This window comes from Misgurnus anguillicaudatus, chromosome 9 (genome assembly GCF_027580225.2).
Source record: "Misgurnus anguillicaudatus chromosome 9, ASM2758022v2, whole genome shotgun sequence".
Taxonomy (NCBI): Eukaryota; Metazoa; Chordata; class Actinopteri; order Cypriniformes; family Cobitidae; genus Misgurnus; species Misgurnus anguillicaudatus.
Window position 1 is genome coordinate 9,451,119 of NC_073345.2, and position 20,561 is coordinate 9,471,679.

The 20,561-nt window shown below is 39.8% G+C and overlaps 1 protein-coding gene and 1 pseudogene across 2 annotated transcripts in view; both read right to left on the reverse strand.

Annotated features, from left to right (window-relative positions):
• LOC129423918 (multidrug and toxin extrusion protein 1-like) overlaps positions 1–4,327 on the reverse strand; it is a 32,607-nt pseudogene extending 28,280 nt beyond the window's left edge.
• A 7,451-nt stretch (positions 4,328–11,778) lies between these two features.
• LOC129423920 (multidrug and toxin extrusion protein 1) overlaps positions 11,779–20,561 on the reverse strand; it is a 34,374-nt gene continuing 25,591 nt past the window's right edge. For both annotated transcript variants that reach the window (XM_073871110.1, XM_073871111.1), the window contains 4 exons: positions 17,711–17,843; positions 15,752–15,846; positions 15,492–15,665; positions 11,779–12,281 (listed from right to left, as the gene is read on the reverse strand). In XM_073871110.1, coding sequence (XP_073727211.1) covers positions 11,967–12,281; positions 15,492–15,665; positions 15,752–15,846; positions 17,711–17,843 — 717 coding nt within the window. In that variant the 3' untranslated portion in view covers positions 11,779–11,966. The remainder of the gene's footprint in view (positions 12,282–15,491; positions 15,666–15,751; positions 15,847–17,710; positions 17,844–20,561) is intronic.

Genomic DNA, 20,561 nt, shown 5'->3' on the forward strand with positions numbered 1-20,561 from the left:
GATTTCACTTTAAATCTTACAGTCAAATCGTTGCAGATGTGTCATGAATTTAGCAATTATATTATTATACTGACTATTATGAAAATGCTATGCAAATAATATGTGGAAAAAGTAGCTTAAATTTTAAATAAATACAACGACCCCTGTGACAGGGCTACATGCTGTCCACACTGTAAAATCTTTTAATAAGTAAGAGGTCTACAGGCACTTGAGTTTTTATACTCTCTTTCTCAGAGTACTTACATTCTAATTATGTATTGGTATATAAACAAAGTTTAAACAAATTTGTAAAAAAAGTTTTTTTAGATAATTCCTGCCTATCCTGCCTTTAAGTCTACACTCTACATGACACAATCTGAAAATTACAAACAGTGTTCATGTTACAAATACAATGAGCTGACTAAACTCAATCTATCAAAAAAAATTCACTTAACCTTCTCTTTCTTGAACCCAAAGTGGGTCAAGCATCATCTGGCACCTGCACACATTGTAAAGATAACGTTATTTAAATTAACATGTTTTTAATTTTGTATTGACCTAGACTAATCGTGTGCAGTCAGTGGAGAGTCATGATGAGACAGGTGAAATCAAAGCTTGGTGCACAGGTGGTGTGTCTTTATCAAAAAAAGGTTGTGAATCCAGAGTGGGAGTTAAATGCGTCTGACACAAAAAAGAAAAAAATAGAGCATATAGAGCTGAAAGGTCATCAATATAACTGTATCTAAGTAGCTTTTAAACTATCATAAACAGTCAAATGTTTTACCCGCTTTCATTTTAAACTGTTAAAAACAGTCAAATGTTTTATTCATCACCATGACTGATGGTGCAGAGGAAATAAACCCGAAGTCCGGACTCCGGACCTCATGTCACACCTGCACTACAGACCCACTTTCAGTTGTGTTTGTCTATACAGTCATTACTTACATAAACATACATGGCTCATATTATACCAAATCAAAAATTGATTATTTTACACATGTCAAGTAGCATAGCTGTATTACAGTTTTTCTCTACACACAAATCCCTACATTTCTCAAGGCTTACACCATGTGATCATATGGAAATCACTAGCATTCAATACTGTTCACGTAAGTCAGTACAGCTTAGGCTCAATTAGCAATCAATTACCAGGTGGAAACACTAAGAGTCAAAATAAACACATCAATTAGATCCTTCAATAGATAGATAAAAGGGCCTGACTCCGTTCACTGAGCTTTGGAACAATGGATGGAGGAGGAAGAAGAGGAGGAGGAGGGAGATGAGGAGGAGGGAGAGGGGGAGGCAGAGGAGGATGGAGAGGGGGAGGACATGGTGAAGAAGGAGGAAGAGGACATGGTGTAGGAGGAGGGAGATGAGGAGGATGCATTGAAGGAGGAGGACGTGGTAAAGGAGGAGGAAGAGGACATGGTAAAGGAGGAGGGAGAGGGCTTGGTGAAGGAGGAGGGAGAGGAGGAGCACGGGGTGAAAGAGGAGGAGGAGGGAGAAGATGGGCAAGGAGACAAGCAGTCTCAGATGAGCCATTCTAGTTGACCATGTCCTTGTCCATGGTATGACTATAAGGGAGAGCCTAATTTGAGTCACTTTACTGTTGCCTCCATCCTCAGAACCTTCAGGGAGGAAAACAGATAGGTGTACTTACAGTAAAACTGCTCTGTACGGTAACTTTAGAGTGCATACACTATGTAGTACACTGTGCTGCTGTAACAAAGAAGTGCATCAAAATGCCTTGCATACAGATAGACAATGATGGGGGAAAGGAGGAGGATGTGGTGAAGGAGAAGGAAGAGGACATGGTGAAGAAGGAGGGAGAGGAGGAGGACGCACTGAAGGATGAGGAAGAGGACATTGTGAAGGGGAAGGGAGAGAAAGATGACATGGTGAAGGAGGAGGAAGAGGACATTGTGAAGGAGGGGGGAGAGGAGGAGGACACGGTGAAGGAGGAGGGAGAGGAGGAGGATGTGGTGAAGGAGAAGGAAGAGGACATGGTGAAGGAGGAGGGAGAGGAGGAGGACGCACTGAAGGATGAGGAAGAGGACATTGTGAAAGAGGAGGGAGAGGAGGATGACATGGTGAAGGAGGAGGAAGAGGACATGGTGAAGGAGGGGGGAGAGGAGGAGGGCACGGTGAAGGAGGAGGGAGAGGAGGAGGATGGGGTGAAGGAGAAGGAAGAGGACATGGTGAAGGAGGAGGGAGAGGAGGAGGACGCACTATAGGATGAGGAAGAGGACATTGTGAAAGAGGAGGGAGAGGAGGATGACATGGTGAAGGAGGAGGAAGAGGACATGGTGAAGGAGGGGGGAGAGGAGGAGGGCACGGTGAAGGATGAGGAAGAGGACATGGTGAAGGAGGAGGGAGAAGAGGAGGACATGGTGAAGGATGAGGAAGAGGACAGAGTGAAGGAGGAGGGAGAAGAGGAGGACGCGGTGAAGGATGAGAAAGAGGACATGGTGAAGGAGGAGGGAGAAGAGGAGGATATGGTGAAGGAGGAGGAGGGAGAAGGGCAATGAGACAAGCAGTCTAAAGCCCGGTATACACTGTGCAATTTTAAATAGTCCTTTAGGATTGTTGCTTGCCACACTTGCCACAAACACTCTTTATCTTTCCATAACTCCACAAGTTACTCCTCCTGCTGTACAGTCTACCCTGGCTCTTTTTGACATTTGTCTGCGTTGATTTGTTGTTGTCACCGCACTAATTGCGTCATCAGGTTTTGTGCTTCTATTGGTTATTGATCTGACGGTTGACGTAGGGAGATGTCTCACAGCAGGATTGTGTCTCAAAATTTCTGACACTGACACAGGATAATTTTGATTGCAACGGTCATTATTTGTCTGTCTGTGAACATGTCAAATTAGCGATCAAAGATGGCAGATCTTAGCCTAGGATTCCAGAAATCTTTTAGGATTTCAAAATTTGCCCCAGACAGCTACATCGTGGCTGAAATCTCACAGTGTGCACCGGGCTTAAGATGAAATTCGAGCCACTCTAGCTGACCATGTCCTTGTCCATGGTATGACTATGAAGGAGGCTAAGCAACAAGTAAAGTCTAATTTGAGTCACTTCACCGTTGCCTCTATCTTCAGAACCTTCAGGGAGGAAAACAGGTAGGTGTACTTAAAGTAAGACTGCTCTGTACAGTAACTTTAGAGTGCATACATTGTTGGATTACAGTTTTTCTTGATTGCTTTGACCTGGTTAAAGAAACTAGGATGCACCAGTGTGTAATAGTTGTAGTGTGTGTGTTTTTGAAAGCTTGTGTGTGATATCTGAGGAAAAAGTTAGTTTTTTCAGTAAGAGTGAATGTATAGCTTCATTTTGACTCAAAAATAAGATGTTTGGGGAATTGGGTGAGATGTTATGGATTTGTGTTTACTGTTTTGAGAATATGAGGCATAGTTTCAAGAAATGTGTTTAAGCAACTGAGAAAACCTGTAATTAACAACATGTACTTAGTATAGGGTTAGGGTTTTGTTTAGAGTTGCATGCAATTATGTAAATTACAGTTATTACTATGGCAATTACATGTAACATATGTAACAAATGCACAGTAAAATAAAGTGTTAGCCACTGTTTTTTGCTGATTATATGCAAATACACCCAAATAATATACAAATCTCAGAACAGAACAATTAGTAAAGAATTTGTATAACATAGAGGAGTGACATGTCATAAGCATTACATGTGACACTCAGATAACAACTATGAAAGATAATAAACTAGCCATCGAATCAAATTCATTATATCAGTCATTAGATTATATTGTAGTACTACTCATTAATAACATATCAATCATAAACACATAATGGGATACAGACATAAGACATTGTGTCATAGCCAAACCTCACCACTCTAAAATAATTCACAGGATTCTGTCTCTGCGGGTAAATCCCCACTAAATCCCAGCATTATGTAGTTCAGTCACAGTGTTGTAAGGGTCCATAATTGAGTGTCAGCATAGACAAAAAAACTCACCAGAGGCCCTGTGAGGCGCAGGACATGGTAGAGCTCCTCTCTGTAAGCCAGGGGAAGCCAGCGATGCAGACAGCTGCAGCCAAACAGTTTAGCACTAGATGCTGTTACCTCGGTGACTTGTTCATCGCCTGCTAGGGGAGAACAAGCCTCAGGCATCTGCTCAGCCTTGGCCATTCAACCACTGAATGAATAAAAATAAGAAAAGTGTATGAAAAAGAGAAAGAAATTGAAAGAGAGCAATTTAAGCAGTAGAGCTATTCTCAGCGTGATTTCCAAAACGTTGTTAGCAGTCCATGAAGCCAGAAGAAACAAAATCAAGGCTGGAAGTAACCTTGTGCTTTTAGTCAAAGAGTGAGCCAGAGAGAGAGAGAGAGAGAGACAGGTCACAAGCAAGCTCTTTATAATTCCCTGTATGGAGCACAACAGCACCAGGGGGAGTTGAAAGGGGTGGGTTAGCCTTTCGTACTTCTTAAACACAGCGGTAATCTTATCAGGAATGTCTGTGTAAATAACATATTGTTGCTCCTTTGTGGGATAATAAACAGCAAAAGTTTATTTAGCTTTGGGGGTCCCAATATTGACCCCTGATGAGGACCCTTAACCGGTAAACTTACAGGATTGTGAAGTACAGTACAACCATAACCTTATGCTTTACAAATCAATTTTGTCACTTAGGAAACATGCTAATACTTGTAGTCCTGCTTTAAGAGACAGTATTTAAGGAAATGTATATCAACCATATCAGCTAAACGGCACTATTGGTAGTATGCTGGCACATACCCTCTACAGTAGATGCTTGCCAAACAGCTCCACTACCAGCATTCATACAGTAGTTGGCACAACTCTCACATGTCCTTTGGTCATTAACGTGTCCATCCCACATAGCAATTTTTTTCCAGCGCACACAGACAGTTTTTCCTCTGTCCACATACAACAAAGAATGACGGCCATACAGTGGCCCAGATTTGGATTACAGACAAGGGCCACAAATGGGCCACACACGGCCCAAGTCTCAGCCAGTTAATAGCCTATAATTGGCCCAAACCTGGGCCAGAACAGGTTCTAACATTGGTACCAATTCTCAGCCATAGGTAAACCATATCAAAACCAGCATTTAACCAGAACCCCCAAAACTGAGACATAACTCAGCCTAATATTGCCCAAATTATATTCATAAATAAATCACAAGAAAATTTATTTCCAAAACGTTTGCCTTTTTATTAATCAATCATATCTGCATATCTGCATATCTGGCATGAATCTTATACCAACAACTTAAATTACAAAGCAATTTTATCCTTAGTAAACAAACAAAAGTTTAGAACAAACTGATAATTAAACAAAAAAAAAAAAATTAAACAAAAAAAAATAAAACAAAAAAATTTAACAAAAAAAATTGAAATGAACTTATTAGCCTGAATATACTATTGAAATATTAATTAATGAATACAACTTTGAACCAAACGTAAAAGTTAATTAGAAACACTATGACAACAACACATGAAACCAACTTCCTTTACACAAAAATATAAGTTCCACTTGAAGTATTAGTATGAATCTAACTTTTTGCTCTTAGTAAATGATCAAGAGTTTAAAATACACTGATAACAATCAATTGAAATAATTAAATCAACTATTAAAACGATACAATTTATATAAAAAAAAAAACATGTCAACACTAATAATAATGTGTATGTATGTGTGTGTATAAGAAAGTGTTCCTATTCAGGATTGTCCTCAACAAGAAGTACTGCTTTCCAGCCTTTTTTCTTATCAGCTCCTCTTTCCATAGACGTAACCATTACAGCAGCCCACTGTTATATAAAAAAAGAAAACAGATGCAAATTAATATTTGTTATGAAGCAGAGGCAATATAATAAAGCAATTCCAAGCATAAAGATACAATTAGAATTAGAAGATTATGAACTGCTTCTAGTTTTCTTCCTCAAGTTGCTTCAGATAAAAGTGTCTGTTAAATGCCTAAATATAATGTAAAAAAATAGCTTAGACCTTAAAGACATACTTTTAATTTAGGCACTTAAAAGCAAATGAGATATGTTCTGAGCATGACACATACTTAAAATATATTATACAAATGTCCCCATTATTATTTACCAGGAAACATAAGCAAAATCAATACAAAATGGTAGAAAAGTGAGTATACTGTACATCAATTTGTGAAAATGACCATACTGTATGCCAAAGGTCTTCACAATTGCTATCATACTTTAACTTATGAGAAATTCAGCTTTGCAGATATAACTGTAAAATATTGTCAAATATTGATTCTGTCATTAAACTGTCACGTCCTCCTGACCTGTCAGCTTCCTCTTGTGTTCACATTTTTAGCTATAGCAAACACAAGCAAATGATTACCAGGAAAATTATTCCACATTTCATATATTCAGAATATTTGTATTTTTATAATTTTCCTTTGAATTCAATGCAGTTTGAGTAACTAAAGTATGTCAGGAATGGAGGTGGATGAACCAGTGGCGGTTCTACACGGAGGCCAAGGGTGGCCCGTGCCTCTGTAGACATGTCCCTGGCCACCCCTGTGGCCACCCCGTGCTGACCAAATAAAAAAGTATAAATTTATTCTGATTTTACACGCGAGCGCCAAAAGCGGAACTAATGCGTCGCAACGTCTACACGGGCAAATTAGAGCGGCGCTGCCAATCACTATAGCCGGCTGCGTGTGATGCTCGGCGAATTTGTCCCCAATCTCCCGATGTTGTGAATGTGTATGCAGGTTTGGGCACTGGTAAGGACTCTAGCTCACTTGACATTAGGACACAGTTCACTTTTTCTCCTGTGACGTGGCTGCTTAAGCGCGGTGATCATTCACAGCTGTTACTCATCAACAACCGGTAAAACCAACATCTCGCTAACTTTTTAAAGTTTACACATTGTAAAAAGCGCTGTAATTATGCTCTTACATATACGTGCATACAATTGGAGGAATTTAATTAAATGTTACATATAAAATGTTTACAATTTAAAATAAATATTATTTTAAATACTGATTAGACAGGCTGACCATACATGCCATTCTTCCCGGACGCGTCCTGTCCAGGATTTCGGTGTGTCTTCCGGAAGTCGTATTTGTTGACTGCATACGCCATTCAGTTAAAAACATAAGACATACAATCGTAGTTTCATTCTTACCTTAAAAGATAACGGTTGCTTTTCTGTTATAATAATAATAATCCTCTATGACGTATGCGGTCGACAAATACGACTTCCGGAAGACGAACCCGAAATCCTGGTCGGGATGCGTCCGGGATGCGTCCGGGAAGAATGGCGCGTATGGTCACCCTAGATTCGATTGTGGTCCCTAACTGTCTAGCAATGTGTGTTTATATGTAAACTAAAACAAACGTTTGTCTTTATAAAAGTTTGCATTTCATAAAGTTTATTGAGTAGGTTCGCATGATTATCGGTTGGGGGGCTTTAGAAAAGAGCCAAGCTCCCCTTTTGCACCTGCACTCACTCTTTTATTAAATAAATATTAATAAAGTAAAATAAAGTTTACGGGGCAGTTTCCCGGAAAGGGATTAGACTAGTCCTAGACTAAAATAAATGTAAGAGCTGTCCAAACTGAAAACAACTTGCAATGCCATATCTTAAAATACACCAGTGCCTTTTGTTTTGCTTCAAAATGCACACAAGTAATGTATTTAGTAAGGCATGTTTGTTAAAACTAGTTATATTTCCTAATTAAACTATAAGGCCTAGTCCTGTCTTAAACTAATTCCTGTAACCACCCCTATTATCTTTAAATATAATTTCTTGCCATTTTTTGTGTTCCCCTCTGGTAAAACACTGGCCCCTCCTTGGCCCCCCTAGTGAAATTTGTCTAGAACCGCCACTGGGATGAACCCAAGTGTAGACAGCTCTCAACTCAAAAGACTTTTATTAATAAACAAAAACTCCCTCGATGTGGTAAACAAGACAAGAATTAAATAAAACCACAGCAAGACAAGACTCCTGACGGTGTCACACAAATACATACAATGATACCACAAAGACAAGAGGCACAATGGCATTAAAATAGGGAAACTAATTAGGGGACAACAACCAACAGGTGAGGAAACTAATCATACATAATTAGGAAACAGGAGGGTTAGGTTAAGACTAAAGACAGGAGAGCACGTGCCACACATAACACATAGGTCACGTGACTCTCCAGACAAACACAGAACACTTATATGAGGGTGTCAGGATCCTGGTACTAGAAACAAGACGAAACACATATAATGACATTCAGGATCCTGACAAAGTAATGCTAGGCTACGGTCAGTTCTTACTCACCTTATCAATGAAACCACTGTCCCTTTCCCTGAAATCACAATATGTGACTATTTCGCCATATATAGTAATCTTTTGATAGATAAATACAAAGATGCCAACATAAGCTTCAACATTCAATTTACCTTGAAGTTCCCGTTCTTCCTGTGTTTTTGAAGCTTTGATTGTGCGTACAGTGCACAATATACTGTAGCATGTGTTCATGATTTGTGTGTAACAAACACATAATTTTTCACACAACTTACTTATTTGTAAAGTATTGTTTTCACTGTCCTAAAACAGGCTGATGTCTTCCTTGTTCTGTGAAGGACCTCCTTCAGAAATACGTAACGAGTTCTGATTGTGTAGTTTGTTTAGTGTGTTGTGATTCTGTCAGGGTGTGGTGTTGGAGGAAGGCAAGATGAAGACGGAGGAGATAAATGTAATGATACTTTAATTATTTCACATAAACTGGAACTTTAACAGAAACATCACAGAAACATAAATAATGACCAACAATGTAAGTGTGAACAGAGTATATATAAGGTGAGTGATGAGGATTGCTGGCAGGTGTGATGATTACAAATGAAGACCAGGTGAGGAAAAGTTAGGGATATGGGGGCTATTTACGAAGGGCTTGCAGCTGACACCCCAGCTGGACTAGCACATAAATTGCCTCAAGTTGTGGGCTGTATATCTTGCTCTCGTTTAATTTAGCACACCCTGGCGAATTGCCACTCCACCCGCAGTCGGTTCAGCTGATTTAAAAATGTTTCGGCAGTGCGCAGATAGATCTGTTTGCTTCTCCAGAGACAACCCATTGCCGCTTGTTACATTCATTAACCGAGGAAACACTTTGACACTGTACAAAGTCAGGGAGGAGGAAGAGAATATTATACTGGTTGTGCCTCACTGAACCACCAGGAATTGGAACCCCCCCGGTAAATTCCCCTGAGGAAGAACCTTCTTTCTCAAGCAGGGGGCACATAATGGCACGCATGCCCTGACCTGTGAAATCTCCACATATGGTCTCTGAACTGGGCGCAGAGGTTCTGTGATTTATTGTAAGAGGTATCTAACATTATTGCTGAAGTGCGAGCCCCATCTATGAGACAGGCTTACACACTGAAGAGAGAAAACCTTAGGGAATGCCCTATCAGCTTCTTGCTTTTGTATCTTCAGCATGTTGGGGAGCAGGTTGTCCCCCTCCACTATTAAAGTTGACATCGGCTGTGATATCTGCACACCGCGCTCCAATAAACAGTATGTCAGTGGATCAGCACGACCAGATTATTAGGTTTTTAAGGGGCCACCCTCTATTCCTCCCTGGGACCGGTCCATGGTGCTAAAAGGATACTCCCTTCGAGCCTGAACAATTAAACCTTGACTCTTCTTGCATTGCCCTCGATGATTTGTGCCTTCAGTTCGGGCCTGCTGGCTTCAGCAAAACACTTAGACCCCTGTCCGGCTACATGCCCAAGGTTCCTAGCACTCATTTCAGAGATCAGGTGGTGAGCCTGCAAGCACTGCCTTTGGAGGAGGCAAACCCAGCCATGGCTTTGTTATGTCCTGTACACACACTGTGACTGTACGTGGACCAAACTAAAAGCTTTAGGACCTGTCTGTCACTGTGGTCAGCAGAAAGGGAATTGGACGATGGACACCTTCACCCTTGCTTATCAAATGCAGGGCACCCCATGCCAATCTAACTTAAAAGCTCATACGAGAGGTGTGGCATGATCTTGGGCATTAGCTTGTGGTTTTAGCTGTTGGCTGGGCGACACCTAATATGTTCACTAGATTCCATAGTGTTCGTATTGGGCAGGTGTCCTCTCCAGTTCTCTCCACAAGCAGGTGAAACACAGAGGGTAAGCTTGCCATTATGGAATGCCGTTAGTGCCAAAATGCTTACAAAAAAGTATGGTACCCCTCCACTGCTTCAGCAGCTGATATTGTGGGGCATAGGCTGTCAGCCTCTCACTTGATGTATTCTCTGTAAACCTGTGTTAGGCTAGGCGTCTACATTGCGTCCCCTCTGAAGGGTTCCTATGTGTGTATTTCCGAGTTATTTTCTACCATGTTTCCCTTAACAGAGCTCGCTCTGCATCTCTCTCTTTAGTATGTGATATTCATGTGTAAAAAATCGGATGTTTCATACGCCACCCAAGGTTAACCTTCTTTTAAGGGTGGCTTCCGCAGCATTCCTAGTTGCGCCCAGACGGGTTCACTTCCCAGTTCACCTAGTTTACTACCGTGGGTTTAGGAACAAGTAGTGCCCGCAAGTAGTGACGGGCCTCTCTGCATTAAGCCCAGATTCTGCCTCTTTAAGATAGAAGACGGAAGGTATACGCAGGCACTGAAAGGGTCAGCTGCAGTTGCATTTTGGTAGGAATTCCCAATTCGTCTGAAAGGAAACGTCTCGGTTATGTATGTAACCCTCATTCTCTGAAGCAAGGGAACGGAGAAGTCACGTCCCGTCACCACATTTTGCTGTTCCACTGCTGATACCAGCCAGGCATTGATACTCGGCTTTCTCAGCAAAAATAGCTGATTTGGTATTGCACCTGCAGCTTGTTTTATACTTGCGCGGTGGGGGGGCGCCAGCAGATACAAATACCAAGTTCATTGGCGGTTTACTAGCTTCTCGAAGTAGATTGGTCCCACTGAGCATGTACCCAAAGTAAACAACTACACGAGTTATCATTTCAATCAGGGACACAGCCCTTTTCAGATCTGTGAGTTTTGTACAAAATTAGGATATCTGAAGCTACTTTTAAACATAAACCATGCAAACACATTTTTTTATACCAAATACACAAAATAACTTTTTTTTTAGCAATGGAAAATGTGCCCTTTAATTTGTCTCACATGTTTTGAAAATGAAAATTGAAGTCCATTCCTGTAAAATGAAATAAGACCCTCAGTCGCCCTCAATTAGAAAAATGTCATGCATGTTCATCATGAAAGCACTTAACAAAACAACACCCTCGCACTGAGACAGTCCAAAATTGACACACAAAGAAAAGCTTGGGTCCATTTCAGCATGTACACCTTTATAAGGCCATAGACACCCTGCTGCTAAAAACATTCAAATAAAGATGTTTTAACTGATAAAACAAAAAGACAATAAACTCAGTTGGGATTATATATGTTCTTCCAGTCATGTCAGGTAGTTTTATAACAATAGTATATTTATTATAATGCAACGCTTATCAACATAGACTTTAGCACTGTGCAGAATACCAAAAAAAGAGTGTATTTTTCTGTTTCATTTTGCAATGCGAAGCCATGTCAACTCATTTGACTCATTTGACTTATGTTATAAAGTGAGTTTGGAGCAATAACATGGTTTTAATCTCACTATTTGTCATGTTTTGATGGTGTGCTTGGCTAGCTAAGATAACGTGCACTTGCTAACATAGCGGTGTGTTTAAGCAATGATAAATAGGTTTTAAGAAGAAGTACATGTGTTAAGTACATGCAAAACTTCTATTCAAAAGATTACTGTCCAGGAGCTGGATATTAAAAGTTTTTTATTCACACATCATGGATTTTGACATTCTTGCACGGTTATTGTTGCTTTTGTTATTATTATACAAAATGGGACTGTGAGATTCAGTATCATCATGTACTGGTCAGCATCGAAGCATTGTGGTTCCACATATGTTGATAAGGGATCTTGGTAAAATGCACCAACAGTGCAGTTACAGTGAGCTTACTGTAGTGTTGGGAGTGGAAATATTCCTCCAGTCCATTGTAAGATTTCTATGAGTTTGAAGGTAAGGCTCTGGAAGAGGACAGGCAATGTGGACAGTGACTCCTATTATCAGTATCAGGACAGCAGTAAGCAACGTCAGTCCTCTTCTCAACACCAGTTGGTTCATAGAGAGCAGGACTTTAGGTTTAGCTTCTCTGGTTTCACTTGCCATTACTGGTCCTCCACTTACAGCTTCATCCTGCTCTTCTGAGCTCACTTTCACATAGCCGGCTGCTTCAGAGCTCTTACGTGATAGCTGGACCTAATGGAGCAAAACATAATTGAAATATTGAATAGGTTATCAAGCACAGGGATTTAATTTGGACTTAAAGGAATACTTCACCAATATCTGAAAATTATTTTATAATATACTCTCCCTTGTGTGATGTAGTGCTTGGACCCTGTAGTTTCCATACAGACTGTATACTGTACTGTAGGTGCTAGTGACATCACAAACATGCAGGGCCCATGCTGACTTTTTGTGGACACAGTAGGGTCAGCCCACATGAAACCTAAACAGACCCAGTGTGGGCTCGCCCAAGTAAAGCCCACAGTTTTGGGCTCAACTCTGGCTTTCTGTGAGCAGGCCTTACTAGCAGACTGCACTCTTTAATCCCATAATGGCCTAGGGTGGGCCAGCCCATTCGAGCCCAGGGCAACTTTTGGACCTTTGTGACCATGCAAGTTTTATGTCAGCAGCCCATGTTCTGTTTGTCTGCTTTTGAAATTTTAATGTAAAAATTCAAGATGACCTTATAACTCCTCACTAAAGGGCTAAAATCTGAATAATTGCAAATTTTGTAATTTGTTGGTATTTTCCTTCCTGTTAGACTGCCTATCTAGGAACCATTGGTGGGTGTAAAGCCCAAGTTGCCACTAGGATATGGGTGTCCAATCCTGCTCCTGGAGGACCGGTGTCTCTGCAGAGTTTTGCTCCAAGCCTCACCGAACACACCTTATCCAGCTAATCAAGATCTTCCTAGGCAGAATAAATTCTTTCAGGCAGGTGTGTTGAGGGAAGTTTCAGCTAAACTCAACAGCAGGGATCCCAAACTTAATTACCCTGCAGACTGGTTTCAACTTTCGATAGTCCACTTTAGACATTTTACTAATTATAAGTAACTTTGCAACTACTTATCAACTACCAATCTTTAGAGAATTAGTAGACTTTCTGCTTAATATCTACTAACACTTTATTGTGATGATATCTCAACAGACATTCAACTGACTTTAAGTATCTTTGCAGGTACATGTCAACTTATTCCACTAACCCAAACCTCTTCCCTAACCCCAACCCTTACAGTCTACTAATAGTCTAATGACAGTTAGTTGACGTATAGTTGCAAATTATTGAAAGTTATTTGATATGTAGTTGCAAAGTTGCTCATAGTTTGTAGAATGTCTATGTGGACTTTCAAAATACTGTGTAACCATAATTACGGATGGGGGGTTGGGGGAGAATCACTGAGTAGCTGTTCGAACAAAGTGCTGAAAATCCTCCTTTGCTAAATGTATAACAGTTTAAATGGAAGTAAAGATCAAAGAATCATGCATTAGGAAAATGTGTAATGGCTTTATTTTAGTAGACGTGTAAAACCAGATTTTGGCGGATTTGTTTTACATTCATTGTTTCACGAGTTTGACTGCCCATTCAGTCTTAATCATTAACGATAAACAAACTTGGCTTACTGTTATTTCTCGAAGGCAGCTCGAACCTCAGGTCGGGCTCGAGCCCCAAGTTCAAATAAAAGAACAGAAGAAAAAAATAGCAGTGAAGTAGAAGAGGAGGAGGAGGAATGCCAGAAATATTGCGCAGAGAATCCCGTTATCCCATACCATATGCTTTTAACTCTTTCCCTGCCAATGACGAGTATTTCCGTCTTTCCGCAATACCGCTATTAAAGCAACTTATAAAACCCGGAAGTAACGCCCTAGGGCAAACAGTATGTTCATGTAAGTTTTGAGAATCGCTCTGCAACTGATCTCTATCAAAAGTCCTTCACAAAAATTAAATTATGTCCAAGAAATCTGTTTTTGAAGAAACCTACCCATATTTGAGAGGTGATAAAAAGAAAACAAACTAAGGTATGATGATTATTTTTAAGCAGAGGCTTGTTCTTTCATTTGATATATTGTATGTTTATATATTTTAAGAATAACATTTTCTGGAAGACATTGAACCTCTGTGAAAATCATGAAAAATGCTGGCGCTGGCTGGCAACTTAAAAAAAAAACACTGGCAGTGAAAGCAATCAATGATGATTGACACAGGACTAAATGTTTAGGTTCCCTTTAAACCTACGTTAAAATTGTACCTATTATAATATGGTTTTACCTTCAGGCCAGAGATAGAGCGCCATGACAAATTTTGTGCCTACATCTATCAGAAATATGAATGAATGATAAATGATACATTCCATATTTTAGCTTTTTCTTTTCCTTTATTTTTAACAACTGTATTTTAATGCATAATGCTTATTATGCCTAATGCTTATTTATTATGTATTTATTTACTATAATTTACAAGCTTTGGTTCCTATTTATGTTACTATCTATTGGTAACTATTTACTGTTTTCCCATATAATTGTGTGTTCGTGTGCGTGCGTGTGCGTGTGTGTGTGTGTGCGTGTGCGTGTGTGTGTGTGTGTGTGTTGGATTTTGCTGAGTTGTGGTACTGTACATGCACTGATGCTCAAAACAAATGAAGTTCCTAACAGATAAATAAAGTTCTTTGAAGTTGATGGTTACTTCAGTAAAAGAGTTTATTTTGATGGTGCCATGATTGCTGGATAATTCTGTTGTTTTTCAGAAGCCTGCAATTACTTTTTGGTCATTTGCGATTTCACAGAGTTGAACGTCTTTACGTATTGACATGATTTGCGAGGTACATTTGCAAATTATTCACGAAGTTATACCGCAATTATTTAATTGATTGTGTTCAAACTCTAATGACAGCAATGTCCTGGTAAAGAGAGAGAGAGAGAGAGAGAGAGAGAGAGCTCTCTGGTTCTTGCGACCAGTGGCAACTTGTCCACAACCCGGTACTGGGTCACAAACCAGTGTTTGGGGACCTCTGCTCTACAGGACACCGCCCCACAAGGACAGAGGTTAGAGAGAGAGAGAGGGAGAGAGAGAGAGAGAGAGAGAGAGAGAGAGAGAGAGAGAGAGAGACCGATGATGCTGGCTATATGCAACTGTTCAACACTTTTAAAGGGTTCTTTCCTCAGACCCATGCAGACCTATGTTCCCATGCAGATTATTTTCTTATGTTAGTCATTCCTCCCACACTAAGCGTACGAAACAGTATGTGTACTAAATTTAATTTGTAGGACAAAATATAGAACATTTTCTATGCACTGTTGATAAATGAGGCCCCAGGTAGGTTCATTGCTCTATAGGCTGGGAGTGGTCATAATGTTATAGCTTATAGGTGTATATATGAAAGATAATAAATGGAATTAGGTTAATTACTTTGTTTCCAGTTATGTCATCCCAGGGTTCAGGAATACATGCAGAAGCTCCAGCGTCAGGTATTTTCTCATCGCCCTGCCCTTCAGACACCACAGTATCAACCACAGACTGCCCGATTGATGGCTTCTTTCGCACACACACCAACTTTGTATGTTTGCCTGCACGTTTCTGGGCCTACAGAAGTTATCAGTCAACACGTTATGTTATGAAACACTTTGAACACCCTTTCATAAAATCAGAGTGCACATGTGTCTTCCTACCTGCTCCGTCACTTTCTTCCAATTCAGCTTGAAGATGAGAGTAGTGAAGAAACAGGCCTGAATAATGACAGAGATCAAGAGGCCAATCCCCAATCCTGAATGAATGCAAAAAATTGTGTTTTAGTGATGCTATCATGGTGCTTTTGTTAGCTAGGTGCTGTTTAACTGATGGCCTGTATTAATTAAAAATTAGGGTCGAGGTGATGGTAAGATGTGTTGTTGGATCAACATTTTTTGTGGGGCTGAAACAGCATTTCTATCTAAAACATAGAACCCTTTCAAACACCCGACGCAATGCAGTGCAAAGTGTTTTTGGCTAAATTTTAGCCTGGCGCTAAATTTAATTTCCAGGTCCAATGTTGTTTAAATAGCAAATGCTTCTGCACCCATTTGTGCGCCCATAGGCGTGCTGGTTTGAAAAGGAGGTGTGTTCAGGTGCATTGTTGGCACATTGCTATTTTGAGGCAATTAAAATAGACTAACCTATTGATCAACTAAAACGTAGTCTACAGTCTATGGCGCAATATTGTTTTTGTTATCTAAATAGCACGTTAATAATATGCGCCTATAAATGGGATGACAACACGTATTTACTTATTACACACATAGATGCGTAGCAGCACACAAATGTTTTTAAATATAAAAATTAAAGGAAAATTTAAATTGTACTAAATGTTTTTTTTTTAATGCTACCCTACGAATTTATTGTATATGATGACTCTGTACCTCTGGATATGGTGAGATAACCTTTTTAAGTAATGCTTTTCGAAAAACACTCCCGGCGCTGTGCTGAAACGTTTTGGTTCTCCGCATTTTTGTAAATTCTTTATCTCCTGTTTGTTACAAATAAAGTTTTTTCTTGCTAAAGTACCTTTTCTTGCTAATTTCACTTCCATGACTGAAAGAAAACGAGTTTTAAAGAGAACCAAAGGTTTTAATAAAAAAATAACAATTTCAAAACAAATAAAAACAACACAATTTTTAACATCATTCTTAAACTTCTCCGCTTAGCTTTTCAGTTTACAAATTCTGCCATCTAAATATGGAATCGGCATTGGTTTATTGCACGTTACGCCAAAAACACAGGCATGAAAATACTAAGGAACAACACTTAAACTGTGCACCAGGCGGGCAAACCATTTTTCCCGTCGTTAAATAAAAAAAGTGGCTTCGGACACACAATTTTAGACTGTGTGCTATGCGCTTTAGACCATGCGCTTAGATCATTAAAAAAGGGCCCAAAGTCTTTCCTCAAACCCTATACCCCACAAAAAATAACCATAACATGCCTCAAACAAGGAGAAAATTGTTGGAAAAGAATGGTATACAAAACCCCAACCTAGTCCCAAGGCTAAACCTACTGGTAGATACAAGAGGTACAACAGGTTGTTCAAGGACTTCCAATGATGTTGATAGAAACATGTTCTACTTAGCGAAATCATATTGGTTACACCCTTGACAGTAAGTTCCTATGATATTAAAATGTCTTAAGGTAATAGAAACAATAGAGTTCATTATGTAAGGTCTTTAAACGCAACTAATAATAGGTATGCATATTATATTGCATTTCTGTCAAGAGATCATACTAAAAGTTACACAATGCACATTTAAATTGTCAATTCCAAACCATAATACATTCCACCACAAACTTTTCAATTGACTAAAATGTATCCACTAAAAAAAGAATAGATAAGTTGTGCTGTAGTGTGAACAAACAACTTCCAAACAGTGTCCAGGCCGGCACATAGCAATTACAATATTTTCCTATGATTATTTTCCAGTCAACCTGTTCTGTCTACCCCCTTGTTTTTATGTATTGTATGTATGGACAGATTGATGGCTGTAATTTCGTTGTACATGTTCAATGACAAATAAAGCTTCATCATAATTTTCATGGCACATATCTCAATTCTTAATCTTTATGTGATAGTTATCTTTATTGAGGTGAGAGAAGTGTACCAAGTATCCTGAGCTCAGCCAAAAACATCAGTGATATTCCCACCGGTAACCCAATGCAATAGTAACAGATCAAGTTGGACAATGCTGCTATCTTCTGTTTCCCAGCACCCAGAAGAATACCTGAACACACACACTAAAACACAACACACATCATACAGGTATACAGAAATGAACCGTAGAGATTTTCTGATGAAGTTTTATGACTTCATAAAGGAGAAATGCCAAGCATTTTATCTTATAAAGTGTCATTGTGACATTATCTCAGAACACATAGATCATATATGTGAAAAACTATTATATCAAGAACATTATGAAGATATATCATGTAAATATAACTATAATGTAAATATATCCTATTCCCATCACTGGGGCTGTAACCTTTAAAAGGGTCCTATTGTGTACCATTTAGATGTGACACCATTATGTTCCCTTTCAGTTGGTCACTACGACGTCACATCGTGACCGACAAATTGGGAACCGCTCCTGGGGACCCATCCACTTCGAGAAACCAACAACACGGCAATGAACCCGGCATGATGGCATCTGCATAATGCTGGCGTGCGATTTCCTCTAAAAGAGTTGCACATTCGAGCTTTGTGTCTTTTTTAAGACAGCCGCTCGTTCGTGTCACGGTATAGGCTGCGTCTTTTTAAAGATGTCATTCCAGCATCTTCCACTTATGAATGCGGTGCGTACATGGCTCCCCGGGATGGTCATGATCCTTGCGTCACGTGTCTGGGGCTCCAGCACGCTGAGGCTGCGTTTCCATTTGTGAACGGTGGATTTGCGGAGGTGGCTGTCATTCCTCCGGGAACAGCAGGCTTCCAAGCCTGGTACTTCCAAGGGTGCATTTACCAAGCTTTCGAAGGGAGACCTTCATATAACGGTGCTGAATCCGGTCTGAGGAGTTACATTCCTCCACATTTTTCCTTAGCAGAGCATGCTTTGTGTCTCTCTGTCATACCATGTACGTTCAGAAGACCTCTATATGAGAAACCTGTCTGTTGTTTCATATTTCTTATGTCATCCAGTTAACCTCCTTAGGGGATGGTTTCTGCAGTGTTCTTAGCTCTGCCTAGACTAAGTCGCTTCCCCAGTTCGCTGTTCACTATCGTGGGTTAAGGAACAGGTAGGGACTGACCTTCTGCACAAAGCCTTAGGTTCCGCCCCATACGTGGAGAGTGGAGGGCTTTTTGCAGGCACTGGAAGGGTCCAGCTGCAGTAGCGTTTTGGTAGGGATTCCCAATTCGTTGGTCATGACGTGACGTCGTAGTGACCGACCGAAAGGGAACGTCTCGGTTACGGATGTTACCCTCATTCCCCGAAGGAAGGGAACGAAGACGCCACGTCCCGTTGCCACAGTTTGCTGTTCCATTGCTGATACCAGGCCGAGCACTGTTGCTCAGCTTTCTCAGCAAATAATATAGCTGATTTTGTATTATGCACCTGCTGCTTATATACACACTTAGCGGGGCGGCGCCAGCCTTATGCAAATACCTGCATGCCAAGTTCATTGGAGTTTTGTTAGTTTCTCAAAGTAGATAGGTCCCCACGCAGCGGCTCCCAACTCGTCAGCCACGAAGCGACTTCTCCGTTCCCTTCCTTCAGAGAACGAGAGTTACATCCGTAACTGAGATGTTCTTTTGGGGATGTTTCCCCGACAGAGATTAGCCTAAACCAGGACTAGGGCTTGGTTTAATTAGGAAATATAACTAGTTTTAACAGACATGCCTTACTAAAAACATTACTTATGTGCATTTTGAGGCAAAACAAATGGCATTGGTGTATTTTAAGATATGTCAGTGCAAGTTGTTTTCAGTTTGGACAGCTTTTACATTTATTTTAGTCTAGGACTAGTCTAATCCCTGTCGGGAAACTGCCCCATAATGTACTAATGCACTTAATTGGTAAAGTTCAAAGGTGTAGGGGAGAGCGGGGGCGAAAGTAAAAAACATGTAATTTTGAAAAATAATGTTTTAGACAGAGATATTTTTGCTGTGGTCAATAACTCACAAGTGTGGTCTATCAATACCAGGTGGAATTTTGAACAAATGTAAAATGAGTAAAAAGTAGTGCATTGTTACTAAACGAGATATATTTTTGTCTTACACTTGTTTTTATTAAATATGACTATGACCTCGTTAATATGTCACTGCGAACTTATTTTGTAATTTATCTTTGTAAAAAAATAATTAAATTAAATTTTTATTTTAAATTTCAGTTTTATCAAATGTTTCAAAAGCAACAACAGTACAAACTAAAATTGTTGAGAATAAAACATTTTTGTAACAGCATGAACACTATGAAAATGAAATTAAATCTAATTAAAATAATATCAATTTTCAACATATACAACAATATTAGCAGCGGGACAAAAGTAACAAGTGTTACTTTCGACCCGACAGGATCTCACATTTAAACTCGATTTACTTTAATTTGTAAAAACTCTGAAAAGTCAAACTTCAGGATGTGTTAGAGCACTAAATAGCCTGTAGACTGATCAGTACTTTAACACATGAAACAAGAAACACAACGCATTATAAGAAAAAAATGACCGCTTTTGGAATTTATTTATCGTGCATGGTTGAAAACCCCTTTCTGGATCTACACACGGAAAATGGCGAGTAAATAACGCAATATTTGTCAGCTCTGTCAAGGGTTGTGTGCCCGAAGGTGCTGTCATAGTTTGGGATGAAAATGTTATCAGGGCTCAGAGAAAATCACTTTAGGGCTTTTCACACCTGAAATTGTTAACCCTGGGTTATTCTAAAACCAGGGTTAACAGAATCCTGGGTTATTTTTTTATGTTTCACACTGTTCAAACTTAACCAGGGGTTAAGAGATAACCCTG